The sequence below is a fragment of the Lycium barbarum genome, chromosome 5 (assembly GCF_019175385.1).
Source record: "Lycium barbarum isolate Lr01 chromosome 5, ASM1917538v2, whole genome shotgun sequence".
Classification (NCBI taxonomy): Eukaryota; Viridiplantae; Streptophyta; class Magnoliopsida; order Solanales; family Solanaceae; genus Lycium; species Lycium barbarum.
Window position 1 is genome coordinate 5167988 of NC_083341.1, and position 20941 is coordinate 5188928.

The following is a 20941-nucleotide window of genomic DNA, read 5'->3' on the forward strand; positions in this document are numbered from 1 at the left end:
GAGTACTGAAATTATATGAATTGAAATTAAAGGTGACAAAGACAGGCAGTTAGTTTGGCAAATGGCAGTACTGCAAATCTGCAATTGCCTTGAATAAAGTTGACAAAAGGAGCAGCACCTCATCAACTTTCTGTACCTCTCTCCCTATAATTTACCAACCCATTGAAGGAGTCCGTAACCCCCATCCATTCCTTTTTTTTTTTCCTTACTTCTTTTTCTTCTTAACTCAAAAAAGCATATGTGAATACTGATCAAGTTTGAAATGATATCACTTTGAGTCCGTCTTTGGTAGGAGTGTTATTCCTTATTAGTAAAAAAAAATAGGCTTGAATTCAATTTAGTCAAATTCGAAACAAGTATCAGACATCGGGTGAAAACTGAGTAGCTTTGACTCAAACCTTGTATATATATAAGTTCATTCACTAAATGTATACAAAAATTAAATTCAAGCTAAAGCAAGTATATATTATCATATTTTTGTATCTATAGAGAAAAAGATCCCAATTAACTATTACGGTTGTCAATGCATCTCTTAGTCAGGGCGGAGCTAGGGATGCAAGGGGGTTCATCTAATTTCTTTCACAAAAAATTATACTATATATATAAAATTAATTTTTATGTATATATAACAAATGTTGCACCCCGTTATTTCTTCGTATGCTTATTTCTTTATATTTTGAATCCCTTTTATAAAAGGCGGACTCCGCACGGCTGATAATCATTACTATGGAACATTATTATTAATTCCCAATGGATTTAACTTTTTTTTTTTTTACATAAACTGCGTGAGACTATGCGTTCGCTAATTCATGGTTGCCTTTTCCGGCAAGTAGGTAATTTCGAACACCAGATGATTAAAAAAAAAAAGTAGTGGATGGTGTTCATGCCCGGCTAGTCTAGATATGCATCATGTAGAGTTCATTAAAAAGGGGAGCGCTTCCTACTAGAGTTTATTTCCAAGTCTTGAACCAGTGATTTCTAAGCATAGAGAGACAAGTTTCATCCATCTCACCACTTCTCTTAGTAGTCGTTGATTACTAGTGCTCAGGAAAACAATCGAAGATCATATCTTCTCTTTTTGTATTTATCACTGCCATTTTGACTTTTGAAAATTTGAAAGAAACCATTTTGGTATAAAGATTCCACTAATCTGTGTAATACTTTTTCACAAAACAATGGAAGATTTTTTTCACAATGCTTCAATGATCTCTGGAAAGCAACCATGCACACCGACCTCTTGAACAAAATGAGACAGGTATACTTGGTTATATTTTTATAAACAATTTATATAGAAACTAACATATTTGTCCGCGCGAACTCCTTGATTATGTATATATAATATTTCTTTACTGAGAAAAAATAACACATGATAAGAAAGAAAAGTAAAGCAAATTATACAAAAATATCATCAACCAAACCAAAATTTGTGGTGTTGGTTAGTGTTACACTGTTACTGCCTATACTTCAGTACAATAACATCTCCACTAATATTTGTTCCTCAAAAGGCATCGAACTATTATTTTCATTAAATTCACTTATGTCTTACTAAATCTGCAAAACTCATAAATTATGCACTCCTTTGGTGTTGCAAATGGAAATATATTTAACTTTTCTAGCCCTAAAATATTGTGAGACATATAGCCTGTTTGACAAGCTTCTAAAATTAATTTATTTTGAAAAATACTTTTATCGAAAAGTACTTTTCAAAAAAGTACTTTTTGAGAGAAGCAGTTTGTGTTTGATCAATTAATTTTAAAAAACACTTTGAGCAGTACTTAGCATTTGACCAAGCTTTTAAAAAGTGTTTTTAAGTGTATTTTTCTCAAAAGTGCTACTTGGGAAAATCTATTGTTTTTAGCTTCTAAAAAACTGCTTCTGCTAATTCACAAAAGTACTTATTTTCTCTCAAAAACTTGACCAAACACCTCATTTTTTTTTTAAAAAAAAATAAACACTTTTTGAAAAATATAAGTACTTTTGGAGAAAAATAAGCTTGGCCAAACAGGCTAACAGTGCCACTCTAAGTTTTTTCTAGGATCAGATAATATGGTTACTACATTTAGATATCCATTTCTAAGGGTGAATATGTGGTTAACTCTGTTCTTTCACTTTTTTTGGTATTGCCATAGAAAATATCAACTTGGATAACCAAACCTGTTTACAAAATAAAAGGAGATTGTGCATTGAGATACCTCTATTTTTTATTACTTGACAAAGTTCTCAAAAGTATCCATTTCTTTGCTGGCCGGCAAATTCTGCGCTCACCGTTAAAGAAACTATCAAATTAAAAGGCTGACATAAGTATCCATATTTGAGCATTTCATAAATTTATTTTGGACTATGAAACTGTACCAGAATATAATTCAAAGAAGACTTTTTGACTTGTTAATTTTCACTGAAATGCAAAAATATCAACAAAACTAACGTGTAATTATCCATATTTAAGTATTTCATAAAGTTTGTCTCGAATTCTATCTTTTTCTTAAATGCCTGTAGACACATTATTTGCACATTAACAGTAAGGAGAAACTGACTTGCTGTTTCTATGTAAAAGACATATTATGTAGAAAATACTATTGCTATGATGCCCGGCATGAATTCCTTTACATGAAATATTATTAGCGTCTTTTTTCTTCCGGAAATGTAATAATTTAAGTGTTACAATCTTATAGAGATAAATTCATTTTGTTCACCTAATCAAACATTTATAAATTATATAAAAGTTCATTTTCATTTGAGTCAAGCTACTTCTTCACATGGCTATTACCAGTTCGGTGAATATTATAATCATATCTCCTGGCTAGTCACTAAACATTTACTGATACTCAAAGGTGATTTCTTTTCTTTGAACAAAGTGAAGACATCCAGTCCAGAGAAGATAGGCAACCGCAACATTAGTATCAAAACTTTCATAAAGAGAGGCGTGAAAGTCATAATGAGATTAATCTGAACAAATAAAATTCTAAAACAGGACTGAAGCACCCACAGAAAAGTTGAAGCACCCAAGGTGAGGAGGATTTAAGATTTGCAGGAGGTTTTAATGTGTGTTATGAAGCAGTTAAAGTTTGTCATTATAGCCGTAATTAAGAGGTGATCATTCAGAAAATAAATCGCAGGAACTTTCTAAAAGAGGTGACTGTTCGATTTCGTTAAATTGAGCATCGATTTTTAAAAGGTAAATTACAAGAAAATGGCAAAATTCTAAGAAAAAAGATAAATAGTAAAGATGGGACACCACCACGTAGGCGCTTTTATATATATATATAAAAGATAAGATAAGATTTTAGGAGTAACATTTTTAGATAACTTTTCTTTGCCTAGGATTTTATCATATATTGTTATGAATATGTCAAAAAGTCAAGATGGCCGAGTTGGTCTAAGGCGCCAGTTTCAGGTACTGGTCCGAAAGGGCATGGGTTCAAATCCCATTCTTGACATTTGCTTTTTCTGTTTTTGGGTCCTTATTGGTTTATTTAATATTTAAAAGATAAATGCGCTTAAATAATGTTTCTGGCCCAAGTGCTATTTTCTTTTAATGACAATGATATCCGGTTCAATTTGCTCCCACCTCAACCATTTCATCGGATATCAACTATTTCTGACGAGATTAACTACAGTTTGGCGATAACATTGTACTAAGGACACGTGTTATTTATTTATTTGGTTGGTGTAAACATCAAAAAACACGCTCTTGTTCCACAGAAACAGACATTTGGGCATAAAATATACAACATATAATTAAATCTTCAATCACTACTTTTTTGGTTTATTTAATATTTAAAAGATAAAAGCGCTTACATAATGTTTCTGGCCCAAGTGCTATTTTCTTTTAATGACAACGATATCCGGTTCAATTTGCTCCCACCTCAACCATTTCATCGAATATCGACTATTTCCTTCGAGTATCTGCTACCTCCCAGCAGAATGTGATTAACTACAATTTGGAGATAACATTATACTAAGGACACATGTTATTTATTTATTTGGTTAGTGTAAACACCAAAAAAACACGCTCCTGTTCCACAGAAACATGCATTTGGGCATAAAATATACAGCATATAATTAAATCTTCAGTTACTACTTTTTTATAGCCTCCAAACCTTTCAAAGAGTAGCACCAGGCTGTGATACAATGCCATTCATGTTTAAAGGGATTTTTTTGTGTGGCTAGAATAAGAAGATCAGGAATCATAACAAAGTAACAAAATAACCACAAAAAATAAGTTAAATTCAATTAATAATTTCAAGAACTAAGACTATAAATTCAGAAAAACAGTGTTCAGTGAGGAAACAACATCATTCATTTACACACAGAGTCATCACCTTGACAGCTTAGGAAGTAACTAGTACTGAGTTCAAGAGAGTTCCTTGGTTTCAACTTCAAGTGCTGCAATTTCTTTGACAACTTGTGATTTGTCAGCCTCAAATTGCTCATCCTCTGTAGATAAGAAAAGACAAGAGTAAGGAATTTTTTGGACAACCGTGGTGTCCGGGCCAGCTTGCGCACATAAGAGTAAGGAAAATTGTGAGGCATCCCGATCTGTACTCGTATTATAGAGCAAGTACCTATTCTTAATCGATATATACTGTCTATGTACCTTTGTCAGTCTTAAAATCGGCAAAGAGGCGCAAGAGCTTGCTTCTGTTTGCGAGAAGGATGTTAACAATATCTGAAGGCTTGTTCTTGTTTGCAGCAAATAACTGCAAAAATTGAAAATCAGAGACGAAGCCGTTGCTAGCAAAACAATCAGCAGACATGGTAAAAAAATGTCAATCAATTGAGCGTACCTTGAAAACATGGAATGCTTCTATCTGGATACTTTTGCTAGATTCCTGTAAAAGGAGGAATTCAGCAATCACCAAAAATTGACAGCAAATCAAGAAGATATTTTTAGTTGGCCTAGCCATTCTTCTCGGTGCGAGGCTTTTCAGGTATACTCGTAAAACTTGCCACTCTGCCCCAGAAAATGTTTATGCATGTTTAAACGGTCAACTTGTAATCACTCCAAAACCACATGTTCACTGAAACAATTACTTGTGCCGCACTGGTAAAGTCACGGGTCTTGTTTAGGGTGACAATTTGATACCTAGTTTTTTCAATTTGCTCACGTGAGTAAGTGAGTAGGTGAGTGATATATTCAACTTCAAGTCTATATGTGCTGAGCAAAAAGTGGTCCATCTAATTTTACTCATTTCACAAGTTAATGATTTGTCCGTCGTTTTGAGTTGGACTTGTCACACACAATCTTGAACTGATGATGTGAAGCAGAATATCAACTGCAATGGTTTCATGATAGATATGGTAAAAAACCCCCACCACCCACAACATAGGAAGAGAATATAATTAAATGCACCAAAGGAAAAAAGAGAAACTTCAAGAGAATAAAAGATTAAAGTATAATGACAGTCAGGGAGAGAGGGCTGAAATAAGAACGAATAACCAAATATAGCTCAATACCCTGAGAAGATTCATAAGGATCCTTAAGTTGTCTCTTGAACTAACGTAACGCGTCATTACTGCAGAATTTGAGCGGTCGAGCAGGATATCTCCCAACAGCTGCAACAGTTAAACAAACGTATTTAAAGATTAAAAAAACAATGGAAAGGGGATTTCTGTCAGGCTAGAAGTCACAGCTGCCTCAACATAAATTGGAAAAACTCACTATATTAAGAAAATGAAAAAAGACTCCAGAATTATAATGACTTATTAGTGATGTATATAAATTTCCGGTAGATAGAAATTACAAGAGCTTGAATAAATGAAAAACTGAACTGCTGGAAATTTCTCCTCAAAGTCAAAAGGTTCTGTTTCCCGTCAATCAACAGAAGTCTGAATACATGAATTTCATTCAATTTTCTCTTATCCGAGCCCCAGAATTTCCTTCTCTTCCCTTCTTTAATCATGGAAAGAGGATTCCTGCCAACCCCAACCCAAAAGGTACTTATAAAGGTATTTTCTAAAGAAATTACAATGTTAACCGGTAACAGACCCCGAGTAAAGAAAGATGCAAAAACAACTCTTTCAACAAAAAGAGGATCAGTATACAAGGGATCGAGAAAAAAATGTTATCCATGTAATACGAGGAGGGCTTGAGGTAGAATATGCACATCAAACATTTATGAACCACCATGTACTCGATCGATACTTGCAAAAGATGTGAGAAATTTTCCGGATGAGCACTATTTTCTCCAGAAGTATATTGTTCAGCACAAATTGTTGACAAGCAGAGGGGAGGCTTCTCCTTACCTTGATAGCTTGCCTTCGGGTGATGTAATTACTGGACTCGAGCAGCTTTGAGTTATACTCGGCAAAGAACTAAAAGCAAAACCAGCAGATAATAAGTTCCTCAAGATTCATTTATCGAAGCAAGAGTAATTGATGAGAAAATCCCACAAGAATACTGGAAAAAGCTAATAGAAGTAAGATTTTAAATATCATACAGATATATTTTGGAACATTTATGTATCAATCTGTAAGCCTAACTAATGCAAATCAAATACTGGAAGTTCATGTAGCTGACACCAAAATCCTCCTTACCCCTATCCTTCAGATAATAACAGTTGATCCTATTCATCCCTATTCTCAACTGCATATACCTGGATGAAAAAAAAAAAAGGGCAGCAACAAGAACAGACTCTAAGGTTCTTAACACAACTCTTCCCAATTATATGTCACAATTTTATCACCCCTTTGTTGATGATGGTGTCTCAAGGGCACCATTGGGTGAAAGCAAGAGCTTCTAAGATAATAAAGTAATGGTTAATAGTCATGAAGTCCTAGGAAATAAAAGTAAGAAGTGCATAAACTGAGTGCTGTATCAGTACTACAAGAATCATTCCATTGTAATAACTAATAAAGAACATAATAGCGTCAACAACAAAATGTGTTGAAGTATCTTGAGAGCATAGTTGCATAAATCAAAGCTACAAGAAGCAAGAAGTTTCTTGAGAAAAACTCTTAATACAGTTCACAAAACATGCTTGCATGTGAACAACTAAAAATACAATCAGCAACAACTTCATAGAGCTCTCCTGGTAACCATGGTTCAAACAATTCACTTGCATGTTTGTACAACAAAAAGCAATTAGACAAATACACTAAATCTATTACCCAGTCATAATTCTTCGAAAGAAACTCAGCTACTGTTGATTTGTGCCTCGTCAAAAGTTCCTGCCACAAAAATTGCAACAGCCAAGGGCGTCATGTGGAGTAGCAAATTGGCTTATCTTTCCTTATTTTCGTAAGAGGTTTGCTAGTTCAATAGGGAATAAGGCTGATGCCATATTTTCTTAATAGCCATTGAAATGACAATAGAACATTTACAAGGAACAAAGATTATCTATCAGATATTCATTCCATTAACACAATTGAAAGGACCCGACCTTAAATGTTGCAGCGGCATCAGCAGCAATGTCAAAATTTGGCAGCTGAATATAATCAAAAAACTTCTTCACATGCTCTGATTCCAAGACATACCTAACAACAGAAGCACACATATAAGTTCTCAAAACAGATCCAGCAGTAGCAGCATAAAATGCCACACGTCTTAATAAAATAAAAAATTCATAAATAGATAGCAAAAAGAAAGCTAATTCAGTAGTTAATTATCTATAAATGAACCTTCTAATACCAATCAATTCAAACAATATATAACTATTTGAGGCAGTCAAAAGCAAAAGTAAAAAACAAAATAAAAAAGGAGGAATCTAAATAAGAGCATCAGATAGGTTTATGTGCCTCACCTTGCAACACTCTGATGTCTAATGCATTCCCTCAGCATTGTACCATAATGCAAAGCCAGATCTGTATTGTCATACCTAAACGACAAGGGAAAAGAATCATCAGAAATCCATATACCAATAACCAAAAGATTAACAAAGTGATCTTCAAAAACGTCTTTCCGTTCCCAGGAAACAAATTTCCTAAAGGATGCTACCCCATCAAGGCTTCTAAAAATGGCATGAAATACTACCTCAGTCCCCTTTAGTATGAAAAAGCTTGATAAGATATGTGAATCAAGAAGTTACTTTGATTGCAACAACGGCTCAATTCCAAACAGTTGGGATTGGACTATATAAATTCTCACTGACAATGTAACTCCATTTATACTCATCTCAGGCCAATATTATAAAAAATAAAAATAAAAAGTAATAGAAATTCTTTATATTTTCAACTGGTATATATAAAAATCTCTGACAAAATTAAAAGACTCCTTGAAAGTATAGGACCTAAAGTAAAAGTACAAACAAGACTAAAACATATACCCAACTATTTGGTATCGCTTATATAGATCTTTTTCTTCCATCTTGCCCTATTTTTTGCTAAAACTACATTGATTCCAAGATATTATAGGTCTTTCTAAACAATTTCCTTCCAAGTGATTTTAGGTATACCTTATTTCCTTTTAACACATTTACTTGTCATGATTTCACACCTAGGGACCGGTTCATCCAGAGGTCAACGTAGGATACGAATAAACTATCTTAAACCATCTTCTCTCATTGTATCCTCGATATATGCTACTTGAACCTTTTGTTGAATGTGGTCATTACTAATCTTGTCTGATTTTGTATGACAGCATATCCATCTTAGCATTCCCATCTCTGCGACACTTATCTTGTACAAGAGTAACATAACAAGTGACTTCCAAATAAAGTTTAATGACGAAATATATTTCAAATGAGAACATGCAAGAGAACTTCTAATGATTTCTTCATTCAAATAATTTGTTCTAGCTTGCCATGGATAGAGATCAGCAATGTGCATTAGAAAAGAAAAGCCCAAAAACAATTTAAACAATTCTAAAACTCAAAAAATGAAGCAATTTGATAAGGCAATAAACACATGATAATAACATGCCACCGTATTTGTAAACCTCTTTTCTGCCATTTCTTACCCTGTTACTAATATATCCATCAGATCAATGTTTGCTTCCAAGTAATCACAAGCAATCAACCTCGACTGAACCTGCTGTCTTTGCAGATTTGCAACTACTTGAGTAGCATCTTTACGAGCCTGCAAAAAGTAAATCTCCTTGTAATAGGAAGACACGGGGATGGAAACAACAAGATCTTACAACTAATAGGGTTAATAAACATCATGCAGTGACATTGCAGAGGCAAAAACTAGAGAACCAGATGATATTCTCATGAAATGCAGAAAAATGCATAAGAAAGCCAGTTGATACGATAAGGGCGAGACGACATGACCACAAGAAATTTCATGCACTCAAGGGGTAAGTATTACCTCTAAATTCAGTTTTGGAAGCATATTAATCAGAAGCCGTAGAGTATCTTCTCTAAAGAATTCTTGAGTCAGCTGAGAACAAGCGTCAGAGACAGGTTCTGATTGACCATTCCCATAAAGAACACACTTTAAGTCCCGAAGTGTCTTGCCTAACTCCATCATCTGCAGGTTTGGATAAGGAAAGAAGTACACAACTCAAATTTATAGCCATTTGGTGTATTTCTATTCAATCAAAAACAGAACTACATATGGATGTTCTTTCTTTTCATCATGCAATTCATTTTGGTGGCACTGTTACTGGTGATAAGAGTAAAAGATGATCTCAATGTAGTACCCCAAAACCTAAAGATAGAACCAAGTCCAAGGATGACACAAATTTGAAAAATCGTCCGAGTACAGCTAGCAAGTACACTAAGTAACTTCTATCTACCAGTTCCATTACATTAAACTGACCAAATAAATTCGGGATTAAGGCATAGTTGATTGATCCATTGAACTTCTACCAAATTAAATATCCAAGTCAAGGAAATTCAAAGTAAAGACTGAACTTTATTTTAAAAACAAATGAACCAGATCCAAATTTAGCTTATTACAGATATCCAATTTTGATAATTCACAAAGCTACCCAGATTCAAAAGCATACCGCCAAAAAAAACAAAGAAAAATCAAACCCAACGAACAAAAAGGAAGACACCTCGAATCAGGTGCATAACGAGTTAGGTAGAACCCAATAGCTTTAGCCTAAACCACGTATTTGTATTAAAAGATCCATTTAATACACATATAAATAATTTATCCAGAAGGCAATAAACTGCGTTTCTGTAGAATTCAGAACTCATAAACTCAAAATCCTATATCTGACTCTGACTCGAATCCCAACAAAACAAAAAAGTTAGATGATTTCTTAATGCAGGTAACCATGGAATAGTCAAGGTGCACACAATCATGTATTTTTGTTAAAAAGATCCACTTAATATGTATAAATAATTTATCCAGATTCCAATAAACTGTGTTTCTCTAGAATTCAGAACTCGTAACTCAAAATACTAGCTTTGCCTCCGACTCGAATCACAACATAACAAAAAATTTAGATGATTTCTTAATGCATGTAATCATGGAATATTCAAGGTGCACACAAGCTCATCTAAATTAAACAAAATGATAAATTAGAAAAATAAAATCAGCAAGAGAATATCAACCAATCAACTAACCTCATGGCCTAAACCATGTATATTTGTTTAAAAAATATTCACTAATTTATCCAGAATCCAATAAATTGTGTTTCTCTAGAATTCAGAACTCACAAACTCAAAATCCTAGCTTTGCCTCCGACTCGAATCACAACAAAACAAAAAAGTTGGATGACTTCTTAATGCACGTAATCATGGTATAGTCAAGGTGCACACAAGCTCATCTAAAGTAAAAACAATGATAAATTAGAAAAATAAAATCAGCAAGAGAATATCAACCAATCAACTAAACCTCATGGCCTAAACCATGTATATTTTTTTCAAAAATATTCACTAATTTATCCAGAATCCAATAAACTGTGTTTCTCTAGAATTCAGAACTCACAAACTCAAAATCCTAGCTTTGCCTCCGACTCGAATCACAACAAAACAAAAAAGTTGGATGATTTCTTAATGCACGTAATCATGGTATAGTCAAGGTGCACACAAGCTCATCTAAAGTAAAAACAATGATAAATTAGAAAAATAAAATCAGCAAGATCATATCAAGTTATCAACCAATCGACTAAACTTCATTGCCTAAACCATGTATTTGTTCAAAAAATATCCAATAATTTATCCAAAAACCAATAAACTGCATTTCTCTAGAATTCATAACTCATAAACTCAAAATCCTAGCTCTGCCTCCTACTCGAATCACAATAAAAGAACAAAGTTAGAAGATGTATTAATGCACGTGATCATCGAATTGCAAGGTGTACGCGAGCTTATATAAACACTACGGTAAATTAGAAAAAGGAAAGAAGAAAGAGAATATCAACCAATAAACTAAACCTCATTGCAAACTAATTACTATGTTCAATTATATGCTATATAGAATTATCAATATCGACTCCCTTCGATTTAATAAGAAATTTCACACCTTTTCTTCTCTCTTGCCCAAGCGTGTATAAACACTACGGTAAATTAGAAAAAGTAAACGAGCAAAGAGAATATCAACAAATCGACTAAAACCTCACTGCAAACTAAACTGTGCTCGATTATACGCTGTATAGAATTATCTATATAAATTCCGTTCAAAATAAGATTTAATAAGAAATTCAATCAATCAACTAAACCTCATTGCAAACTAACTATATTTTGTTCAATTATATGCTATCAATATCTAACTCTGTTCGATTTACTAATAAGAAATTCAAACACCTTTTCTTCTCTCTTGCTTTCGCGAGTATCAGAATTACGCTGTGCATCTACAGTAATTAAGAATGTCTAGACACTACGGTAATTTAGAGGGAAAAAAAAATCTAAAGCAAGACAATATCAACTAATCAACTAAACCTCAACGTGAACTAACAGTGTTTATACGCTATATGAATCCTATATATCAATTCCGTTCAAAAGAAGATTTAATAAGAAAATCAACCAATCAACTAAACCTCATTGCAAACTAATTACTGTATTCGATTATACGCTATATATGAATTATCTATCTATCTATATCTAACTCCGTTCGATTTACTAAGAAGAAATTCATACCTTTTCTTCTCTTTTACTCTCGTGAGTATCAGAATTACGCTGTGCATAGATAAGGAAACGAGCAAGAGAATATCAAAACAATCAACTAAACCTCAATGCAAACTAGTAACTATGATGTTCGATTATATGCTATATATGAATTAATCTATATCAACTCCGTTCAAATTTAATAAGAAATTCAACGAATCAACTAAACCTCATTGCAAACTATCTATATCGACTCGGTTCAATTTAATAAATCAAAATTCGCACCTTTTCTTCTCTTTTGCTCTCGCGAGTATCAGAATTACGCAAGAGAATATCAACTAAACCTCAAAGCGAACTAACTGAGTCGATTTATATGCTATATATGAATCATCTATATATAAATTCCGTTCAAAATATAAGAAATTCAACGAATCAACTAAACCTCATTGCAAACTAACTAACTGAGTCAATTATACGCTATATATGAATCCTCTCCGTTCAAAATAAGATAGTAATAGGAAAATTCATTACCTTTTCTTCTCTTCTACTCTGGCGAGTATCAGAATTAATATGTATAAATAATTTATCCAGATTCCAATAAACTGTGTTTCTCTAGAATTCAGAACTCATAACTCAAAATCCTAGCTTTGCCTCCGACTCGAATCACAACATAACAAAAAAGTTAGATGATTTCATAATGCACGTAATCATGGAATATTCAAGGTGCACACAAGCTCATCTAAAGTAAACACAATGATAAATTAGAAAAAATAAAATCAGCAAGAGAATATCAACCAATCAACTAAACCTCATGGCCTAAACCATGTATTTGTTTAAAAAATATCCACTAATTTATCCAGAATCCAATAAACTGTGTTTCTCTAGAATTCAGAACTCACAAACTCAAAATCCTAGCTTTGCCTCCGACTCGAATCACAACAAAACAAAAAAGTTAGATGATTTCTTAATGCACGTAATCATGGAATAGTCAAGGTGCACACAAGCTCATCTAAAGTAAAAACAATGATAAATTAGAAAAATAAAATCAGCAAGATCATATCAACCAATCAACTAAACCTCATTGCCTAAACCATGTATTTGTTTAAAAAATATCCAATAATTTATCCAAAAACCAATAAACTGCATTTCTCTAGAATTCATAACTCATAAACTCCAAATCCTAGCTCTGCCTCCTAGTCGAATCACAATAAAAGAACAAAGTTAGAAGATTTATTAATGCACGTGACATCAAATAGTCAAGGTGCACGCGAGATTATATAAACACTACGGTAAATTAGAAAAAGGAAAGAAGCAAGAGAATATCAACCAATAAACTAAACCTCATTGCAAACTAATTACTGTGTTCAATTATATGCTATATAGAATTATCAATATCGAGTCCCTTCGATTTAATAAGAAATTTCACACCTTTTCTTCTCTCTTGCCCGAGCGTGTATAAACACTACAGTAAATTAGAAAAAGTAAACGAGCAAAGAGAATATCAACAAATCGACTAAAACCTCACTGCAAACTAAACTGTGTTCGATTATACGCTGTATAGAATTATCTATATAAATTCCGTTCAAAAGAAGATTTAATAAGAAATTCAATGAATCAACTAAACCTCATTGCAAACTAAACTGTGTTCGATTATACGCTGTATAGAATTATCTATATAAATTCCGTTCAAAAGAAGATTTAATAAGAAATTCAATGAATCAACTAAACCTCATTGCAAACTAACTATAGTCTGTTCAATTATATGCTATCAATATCTAACTCTGTTCGATTTACTAATAAGAAATTCAAACACCTTTTCTTCTCTCTTGCTTTCGCGAGTATCACAACATAACAAAAAAGTTAGATGATTTCATAATGCACGTAATCATGGAATATTCAAGGTGCACACTAGCTCATCTAAAGTACACAATGATAAATTAGAAAAATAAAATCAGCAAGAGAATATCAACCAATCAACTAAACCTCATGGCCTAAACCATGTATTTGTTTAAAAAATATCCACTAATTTATCCAGAATCCAATAAACTGTGTTTCTCTAGATATGAATTACTATCAATATCTAACTCTGTTCGATTTACTAATAAGAAATTCAAACACCTTTTCTTCTCTCTTGCTTTCGCGAGTATCACAACATAACAAAAAAGTTAGATGATTTCATAATGCACGTAATCATGGAATATTCAAGGTGCACACAAGCTCATCTAAAGTACACAATGATAAATTAGAAAAATAAAATCAGCAAGAGAATATCAACCAATCAACTAAACCTCATGGCCTAAACCATGTATTTGTTTAAAAAATATCCACTAATTTATCCAGAATCCAATAAACTGTGTTTCTCTAGATATGAATTACTATCAATATCTAACTCTGTTCGATTTACTAATAAGAAATTCAAACACCTTTTCTTCTCTCTTGCTTTCGCGAGTATCAGAATTACGCTGTGCATCTACAGTAATTAAGCTTGTCTAGACACCACGGTAATTTAGAGGGAAAAAAAAAAAAACTAAACTAAGACAATATCAACCAATCAACTAAACTTCAACGCGAACTAACAGTGTTTACACGCGCTATATGAATCCTCTATATCAATTCCGTTCAAAAGAAGACTTAATAAGAAAATCAACCAATCAACTAAACCTCATTGCAAACTATTCGATTATACGCTATACATATGAATTATCTAACTCCGTTTGATTTACTAACAAGAAATTCATACCTTTTCTCCTCTCTTACTCTCGCGAGTATCAGAATTACGCTGTGCATAGATAAGGAAATATCAAACAATCAACTAAACCTCATTGCAAACTAGTAACTGTGATGTTCGATCATATGTTATATATGAATTAATCTATAATTCAACGAATCAACTAAACCTCATTGCAAACTAACTTACTGAGTCGATTATACGCTATATATGAATCATCTATGTATCAAATTCCGTTCAAAATAAGATATAATAAACAAATCATTACCTTTTCTTCTCGTTTGCTTTCGCGAGTATTATCAGAATTACTACGCTGTACATAGATAAGGAGATCACGTGTTTGACGAACAAGTTCAACTGGTGTTTTAGGCTTTGATTTGAATAATAAACTCTTCATCTTCTTCTTCTTCGCCGGCCGGATTGTTTTCCGGCACCGTGATGTTATTTTCCGGCGAGCAGAGCCGGTGTACCAAAATTTTGGTTCGTGTGGCTCTGTTGCACCGTAAGTTATTTCCCTGTACTGCGTGTACACTAGATTATTACTGTTTTCAGTTGAATCTGGATTGGGCCCCACCACAACTTGAATATTGTCACGGATCTAACACTTTTTTTTTTTTTTAGTAGGTGGAAGCAAAGTACAGTTGCACACAAATGCACTTTGGTGTTCCTATTACTTGTCACTTTTGGTAAAATAATAATTATAAAATATTTATATTTTAGAAAAAAATTCTCTACAAACAAGTAAAAATTGAGAAATTAAAAAGTAAGGATATTTAGGGAAATGGCTTTGTGGGACTATGGTGTTCAACGTAATTTGCATATACCTCGACCATTCCACAAGGTACTTGCTGTCTTCACCAACAGAGGAAGCGAGAATCTATCTGTCAAGGCTTAGACAGATGAAAAGAAATAACATAATAGTCTCTGCGTGTATTAAACTCGAAATTCCATGATTTTCATTGACGATTAAGTCACACACTCGGGTGTAATGTAGTCAAATAACACACAATATTAATGTTTTCTTAAAGAGCGTAGAAGACTCTCGAGATTCCACTTATGGGATTATACTGGATATATTGTTGTTGTTTTTACAAAGCGTCCAGACTAAACAATAAGTAAACAGGACTTTAGAGGAGTTAACGTCATTTAGGGGCAGATATTGCCTTTTAGCAGCGAGTTCATTTGAAACCATAAGTTCTGATAAAGAAAATAGGTATATATTTAAAAGCCTATTAAAATCTCAATAAATGTTACATTTAAGTCCGCAATTTTAACAAAAAAAAAATCCAATATGAGCATCCTAAAAGTTAAATCCATTAAATATAAGTTTTTTTGTGTTTTTTGTGTTTTTTTGTGCTTTTTTTTTTTTTTTTTGCTTTTAAAGACATTCCAAATACATTGGATTTACGGCGAATAGTCCTTCTAAAGGGTCTTCCATGAGAGGGTCATTTGCACTTTCGTCCCTATTTTGTGTTGGTTCAAAAGGGGTGGTCTTTTTTCACCCTTAAAAATCAAACTTGCCCTCATAAATATCAGTTCGATTTTGAAGAAAAAAAACTAAAGATCAGTCCATTTAAAGGGCAAACCGTGCAATTACTACCCATGAGATTGAACCAGACATCTAATTAATAATAAAAAAGATTTCTTCGTCAAGGAAGACTTTATCTTGTCTTAGTCTATAGTTTCACATTAATAATCTTTCAAGAAAACGATCGCTTTAAAGTGATTTGATTTAATACTAGCGTGGGATCCTATATGGATAATATAACGATCGCTTTAAAATGACTTGATTTAATACTAGCATTGGATTCTATATTGATAATATGGACACTTCACGTGAAACAACTAAACATCCTTTTCCTCACAATCACAGCGACTTTGTACTCCTTGAAGACAATTTAATTTTTGTCATGTTCTCTAAACTAGTCATAGATCCATAATTAAAGAAAAGATGGAGAAGCAAACAAAAGATAATTTATGTCGATCCAATGTCTGTTGATTTATCATCCGGTATTTTGTATTTATTATGATATTAATTTTTTCGGTTCTGCATGCTTAAGATCCAACAACAACAACATACCCAGTGACATCCCACAATGTGGGGTCTGAAGAGGGTAAAGTAAACGCAGACCTTACTCCTATCTCGGAAGAAGGGGGTTGTTTCTGAAAGACTCTTGGCTTAACAAAAAACATTACGAGAAAAGGTCAGATAAGTATAAACAGTTCAAAGCAATATGAAATTGAAACTAACGAAAGCGAAAAAGATATTTAGAGAAAACTAACGCATGCTTAAGCTCCATTAACGAATAATTCATCCCGCTAAGTATTACTAGTATTTGTTTCAACCAGTTATAGTTGTTTCAAAATATTTGATATTTTACAAAAAATAAGAATATTTGAAGTCTACCCTTACTTTTTTCTTTTACTATTCTGTTGTACTAATTAGTGGAGGGTTTACAAATTTATATGACAGTTTATATAAAAAAAAAATTAATTAACAGAATAAGAATATACTCTCTCTGTTTCAATTTATGTGAATCTATTTTCTTTTTAGTCCGTGTCAAAATGAATGACTTCTTTCCTAATTTGAAAACAAATTTACTTTATGAAATGGTTTACAATCACACAAATATTCAAGACTTATTTTGAACCACAAGTTTCAAAAGTCTTCACTCTTTCTTAAATATCGTGCCCAGTCAAATGGGTTCACATAAATTGAAACGGCACTACAAGAAAGTATAGAAATCGCAACAAATTTTTTTATATTTGGCAACAATTTTGTTTTATTGTTGGCAAATGATTTTTTTGTTGCCAAAGAATTTAATTTTGTTGTCATAGTATTGATTGTTGTTGCAAAAAGTACTTTTGGCAATAAAAAAAAAAAGTTGTTGCACGTTGTTGCAATAACAGCCGTTGGGAAAAGTTCATGCAACAAAATATATTTTTTTTGTTGCCAAAAGTACTTTCTGCAACAATAATCAATTTATGGCAACAAAAAAAAAATTATTGCCAGATATATCTTTTCTTGTAATGGGGAGGGAGTATTAGGTAATTTTGTTTCATCTAAAGTTAAGCTTTGGCGGATAATATTACTTGGTACCCGTGCTATTGCGAGGTAGCCGCATAGACACCATAATTATAAAATTACTTTAATGATTAATGCTATTAAATATCTTTTGATGTTAACAACAGATCATGTGGATTGAGAGGGGAATGTTAGGATAAAATGACGAACATTCGATTATTTAATTAAGGCACTAATTGCAGGTCCAGGCAGCATTATATAATTAGTGACGCTTAAGCATTATATAATTAGTGACGCTTACTTGCACCATTTAATGAATTTAATGCATATAAATAAAAGTAAAACAAAAAAGGAGATTGATAATTTAAAGCCTCAACATTAAGTGCTCCAATTAATGAAAGAAAAAGAAATTATCCAAAAATATCAGATAATTCATCACAAGATTACATAGCAAGAATTTAAGGCTTATCCGCTAGGTGAAATTTTATCTCCGGAAAAGGACCAAATATACCCCGTAGTATCGAAAAAGGGCCAAATATACCCCCTCGTTATACTTTGGTCCAAATATACCATTATCAATGTACTTTGAGTTCAAATATACCCAAGAAAGACATCTAATCTTACGTGACACTAACATTTGATGAGATGGATGCCCTGTGGCATGCCACCTCTAACCCATTTTACCGATCTCCTCTATTTGTTCTTCCAACATTTAAATTTCCTTCCCCTCCACTATCATTGCCACCATTACCGTCACTAAAGTTAGACTATTTTGTTTTTTTCGGAAAAGGCTCATAAATACCCCTAACCTATTGAAAAAGACTCATAAATACCCTCCTTCCACCTTTTGGTCTAAAAATATCCTTCCATCCACCTTTTAGGTCTAAAAATACCCTTAAGGTTTGTTTTTGGCTCAAATATACCCCTTAAACTAACAAGTTAAAATTAACTCTTTTAAAAAGCCAAATGGCATTTTGTAATTGGTCAATAATAAAATTCCGTAATTTAAAAAAAAATCCAGATTTAAAAAAAAAATTGTCAATACTAAAATTCCGTAATTTACATATTTTTTTAAAAAACAAATTGTGTGGAAACTTTAGGTTTAAGTGTTTTATTTTTTAAGGTTTTGATTCAAGCGTGTTATTTTTTTAATCAAGACATAACTTTATTTTGAACATAAATCTAATTCAATTATTCTACTATTTTTTTAAAAGAAATGGGTGGGTTTGCGTCTTAAAAATTGGGTGGGTTTTACTTATTTTAAAATTAAAATGTATGACCAATTACATTTTTAAGACGCAAACCCACCCAATTTTTAAGACGCAAACCCACCCATTTCTTTTCAAAAAATAGTAGAATAATTGAATTAGATTTATGTTCAAAATAAAGTTATGTCTTGATTAAAAAAATAACACGCTTGAATCAAAACCTTAAAAAATAAAACACTTAAACCTAAAGTTTCCACACAATTTTTTTTTTTTAAAATATGTAAATTACGGAATTTTATTATTGGCAATTTTTTTTTTAAATCTGGAATTTTAAATTACTGGCAATTTATTATTGGATTTTTTTTTTTTAAATCTGGATTTTTTTTTAAATTACGGAATTTTATTATTGACCAATTACAAAATGTCATTTGGCTTTTTAAAAGAGTTAATTTTAACTTGTTAATTTGAGGGGTATATTTGAGCCAAAAACAAACCTTAAGGGTATTTTTAGACCTAAAAAGTGAATGAAAGAATATTTTTAGATTAAAAGATGGAAGGAGGGTATTTATGAGCGTCCAGCAACAATGGCTAATTCTGAATCTTTTCCTTTTTAATTTTATCATTAAAGAGTACAACTTGACTTTGAAGTTCCAATAGTCAGCAAAAAGACATCGAATAAACCAACCATGATTTCGGTGATTTGCTGATTTGGGGGAATCATGGTATGTTTCTCAACTTATTTCTCGTCTAATATGTGTGCGGAATATTAAGAGAGATAAAACATATTCTTTTCTCCCTTTTTTTTAGTTGAGAGTTGCTAAATGGCCACACCAATTTAATCCAAATTTGACCACACTTATATAAAAATTATCATAACCTCTATTGTATAATTTTAAATTAAGATAAACTTTGAGAAAAAAAGATAAAAATGACATTAAGTAAGCATAAATTATTAAATTTGTCATAAATAATCATATGAATTTACCTCATTTGGATCATTGTGGCCAAAATAGTGTGGTCAAAAGACCTTATTGTTTTCAGTTATCCTCAGGCGTACAATAGACCCTTATGATCCGGCCCTTCCCCGAACCCCGCGCATAGCGGGAGCTTAGTTCACCGAGCTACCCTCAAACGGCGTTAATGGACTAAGTCCAAACCCCACCATAATAAAATACAATAGTGTAAAATAGTAAAACTTAATTCTTGGAACATGGTCCTAAAATCTTTGCATCTTTACATTCCCAAATTTCTTCATTTCTCAGTTCTTCTTTATGTAAGTGCCAAAATCCTCAATTCTTAGTCGAAAGAAATTTTAATGATAAAAGAACAAATAGAGGAGAGGGATAAAACGGGTTAAGGATAGTGAGGTGGTGTTATATCCTGCATTTTCGAACGTCGAATTATTTGTAAGCTGAGGTGGGGCCCACACGTCAAGATTTTTTTTGGGACATGTGACAAATTATATAACTCAAATATGTGAAGTTAAACACAACTCAAGAAGGACCCTTGGGCCAAATCAAAGTGGAAGCCCTCCAAAAGGACAATTTAAGGAAGCATTTTCGGATGATCTGACTTCTAGGGGCAAAAACGGTATTATAAGTTTGGAATTTGGGAAAACGCCCAGAAATAAAAGTTGTAGATAATTGAATTATCTGTCCATCCATAGGTCGTGGGCCCTCATACGATATCGGGATCAAACGTTATGACCGTTTTACTGAACGAACATCCAGTCAGACATTTTAACCCTGCGCGAACGCGCCCAGAGGGGGCGCGAACGCGCAGAAGGAAATCATTTACTCTACGCGATCGCGCCAGAAGGCAGCGCGATCGCGATGAGTACTTTTCTAGCTGCTTCTGGCAGCTTCCAAAACAATTATAAAGAGGGGGAGACCCCCTCATTTTCAGTCCAAAACCACGAACACCACCCCAAAAATCCCAGAAAATTTCCCAACTTTCCACCGCCAAATTTTAGCCCAAACCAGGTATAATTTCCCAATTTCAGTCCGGATAGCGTATAATTTTCACTGCAGAATCGTATGGC

At 32.9% G+C, this 20941-nt stretch overlaps 1 protein-coding gene and 1 non-coding gene across 2 annotated transcripts; one reads left to right on the plus strand and one right to left on the minus strand.

Moving 5' to 3' along the window:
* The first annotated feature begins 3356 nt into the window (after positions 1-3356).
* Positions 3357-3437, plus strand: TRNAL-CAG (transfer RNA leucine (anticodon CAG)). Its single transcript has one exon. It is a non-coding gene; the product is annotated as a tRNA-Leu (tRNA).
* Positions 3438-4190: 753 nt separating this feature from the next.
* Positions 4191-15244, minus strand: LOC132640233 (putative MO25-like protein At5g47540). Its single transcript, XM_060356745.1, has 11 exons — positions 14936-15244; positions 9247-9408; positions 8897-9015; positions 7743-7817; positions 7383-7476; positions 7111-7170; positions 6247-6315; positions 5458-5556; positions 4788-4832; positions 4598-4700; positions 4191-4437 (listed from the first exon to the last, which is right to left on the minus strand). Exons 1-11 carry the CDS (start codon positions 15062-15064, stop codon positions 4355-4357), a joined length of 1038 nt encoding a protein of 345 aa, XP_060212728.1. The 5' UTR covers positions 15065-15244; the 3' UTR covers positions 4191-4354.
* Between the last annotated feature and the right edge of the window lie 5697 nt (positions 15245-20941).